The sequence below is a fragment of the Anopheles darlingi genome, chromosome 2 (genome assembly GCF_943734745.1).
Source record: "Anopheles darlingi chromosome 2, idAnoDarlMG_H_01, whole genome shotgun sequence".
Taxonomy (NCBI): domain Eukaryota; kingdom Metazoa; phylum Arthropoda; class Insecta; order Diptera; family Culicidae; genus Anopheles; species Anopheles darlingi.
This window is the reverse complement of record NC_064874.1, coordinates 9,229,272-9,231,771: the sequence shown is the minus strand read 5'-3', so window position 1 is coordinate 9,231,771 and position 2,500 is coordinate 9,229,272. Positions and strand designations below refer to the sequence as shown.

Below are 2,500 nucleotides of genomic sequence, written 5' to 3'. Positions count from 1 at the left end.
TTCTGATGGGCGCAGGATAGACATTTCATTTCCATTTCGCTCCATCCGTAGCCGATTACCCTACTGGCTGCAGGCTATCTGTCCAAAGGTGTTCTACGTAATAGAGAAAGGATGGAACTACTATCCCTACACCGTTACGGGTAAGAGCTTATTCATAAATTTATATCGGGAGTTTGAAACTAATTTCTGCTGTATATTTGTCCATCTCCAACTCCAACAGATTACACGGTGAGTAAATTGAGCTCTTCTTATGGTGAAAATGTAACTAAGATGTCGAATTTTGTCTTACCACCACAGTGTTCCTTCATTCCCAAGCTACACATTCGTATACTGACACGGTTCGAGGATAATGCAGGCACGTCGGAGAATGTATGACCTTTGAACAACTAGCACCCACTCTGTAATATACTGAAATCTCTCAACCGTGTCCCCTTTCAACAGTGTTTGAATTTGCCCGAGGAAACACTGAAAACCAGGATCATCGATTCGGTCGACATTGCATTCGAAGAGCCGGCCGAAAAGCACTACAAACGAGAGGAGGATCCCAAATTTTTCAAATCTCAAGTCACCGGTCGCGGTCCGCTGGTGGAGGGATGGCGTGAAACGGACAAACCTATGATGTGTTCCTACAAGGTCGTCGAAGCTTCGTTCGAAGTGTGGGGACTACAGACGAGGGTGGAAGATTTCATACAGAAGGTAATGGACATGATAAGAATCACTGAACGGCGCCAAGAAGCGGTCCAGAGATGTCCATGGCTAATGGGTCGTCGATTTCACTTTCGTTCCAGTGTATCCGGGATGTGCTGTTGTTAGGACACCGACAGGCGTTCGCGTGGATTGATGAATGGCACGGAATGAGTATCGACGATGTACGATCGTACGAGAAAGATAAACAGATGGAGGCGAACGATAAGCTTCGTCAAACATTGCCTGAGGCGCCTGCCGAAAACTGATAAGAGGCTGGCGCAGCATGGCTCTGGGCGGTCCAGCACGACATGGCACGGCAACTGGCACTGAGAGTTCTAGTAGAGATAGAGAGGGGGAGGCAGGGTTCGTTGTTCTACGATCGTTACTATGCGATTCGATTCTAGATAGCATATCAACCGTCGCTATGCCACTTATCACCGCATGGTACCCGCTCGGTGACAACTGACCAACTGATTAGCTCAAACCTCGTGTAGTACTATACACTCCCCTTTCCGCCCACCCATTTTTCGAAAGTAGATTCTCTAGAAAGTCAGCCGGTAGAACCTCAACATGTGGAAGTGAGATAGACAACTGTGGTTACAAACACTCGAATAGCTATTCACTAGTTTTTATTACCAACACCTTGTTGTAGTTGTACTACTAGGCATGAGCCCATTGATAGTAAGCCTTCATAGTTTCCTCAGTAGTCAAATACTTTAAATACAGATTGGGATTCATCGATCATCATCTAAGAAAATAATAAAATAGAAAACCTTAGAAGCATGAACCCGTCGTAGCATCCCGTTTGGCGTTCGTCAACACGCACCTGTTCCGGACTTTTGCAATCCTCCACCGGAAAGTGTAGTTTCGTCTCGATGCAGTCCTGCTGAGCAGGATCAAGCGTTAGCATACCGGATGGATGCGCCGAGCGCAGAAAGTCGACCTGATGTTGCAGTTCCTGTGTTTGCCCGCCGCACACGATCGTAGTAGGTTGATTGAGGTGCATGAAAGGAACGTTATTACGACGGGGTTCATAGAAATATGGATTGCTTCAAATATTGCGTGCATCGCAAGTACACGACGTTTCACAGCACACCTCATCCATGTACGCAAATAAAATGTATTTAATAAAATATATAAAAAGAATTCCCGGGTTTTGGGGGCAATGAAATGATAAAATTCACCTGGCAGGCAGGAAGCTAGGCAACCAAAATCTCACACCGTTTGCTGAGCTAAGCTAGAACTTCTGCATGCTGCGAACGAAGCCGGTTTCTCAGCTGGTATTGTGATGGCCAGTTTTGCGCTTCTTAAGTTACCATTCCGGATAAGTGGTCGCCTCATTCCGACGGCAGTTATTCTGCAAAGAATAATCAATCCAAATCATCTACCATTATGCAACACCTTGGTGTTAATGGGAGTTCTTCCTAACCACTTACCTCCAGATGGACAATATTCATGAAATCGTCTTGTTCGATATTCCTGCAGCTCTTTCATGGTATTTTTCAAGAATTTTTAGTTTTCCGCAATTCGATTGGACCACTGCGAGATCACGTTACTTTTGGCGATGCAACAAACTATTTTTAGACCCAAAAGGTTTGAGTGTTTTTGAACTTCTGGACGATGGATGGACGATCTTCAGATTTACAACGCTCGGTGATGGCATTTTAGTTTAATTTATTTTCGCAAAACTATTAAGATTTGCCGGCTCACCTTTTTAAGAGAAAATCGTAGAAACCCTTTTCACCGGAGGCACTTGTTGATTTGGATCCCGATTTAAAAAAAAAATACCACGACGCGCGCGCACCTCCCAGTA

The 2,500-nt window shown here is 45.0% G+C and overlaps 2 protein-coding genes across 2 annotated transcripts in view; both read left to right on the top strand.

Moving 5' to 3' along the window:
• The window catches only part of LOC125950253 (cytoplasmic phosphatidylinositol transfer protein 1), a 1,949-nt gene extending 461 nt beyond the window's left edge, over nt 1-1,488 (top strand). The window contains exons 3-7 of the mRNA XM_049678063.1: nt 52-140; nt 221-228; nt 298-369; nt 442-696; nt 789-1,488. Coding sequence (XP_049534020.1) covers nt 52-140; nt 221-228; nt 298-369; nt 442-696; nt 789-953 — 589 coding nt within the window. The 3' untranslated portion in view covers nt 954-1,488. The remainder of the gene's footprint in view (nt 1-51; nt 141-220; nt 229-297; nt 370-441; nt 697-788) is intronic.
• A 641-nt stretch (nt 1,489-2,129) lies between these two features.
• LOC125950250 (phosducin-like protein) overlaps nt 2,130-2,500 on the top strand; it is a 1,801-nt gene continuing 1,430 nt past the window's right edge. Inside the window, exon 1 of the mRNA XM_049678060.1 lies at nt 2,130-2,500. This exon is cut by the window's right edge and continues 1,430 nt beyond it. The gene's annotated coding sequence lies outside the window, so the exon portion shown is untranslated.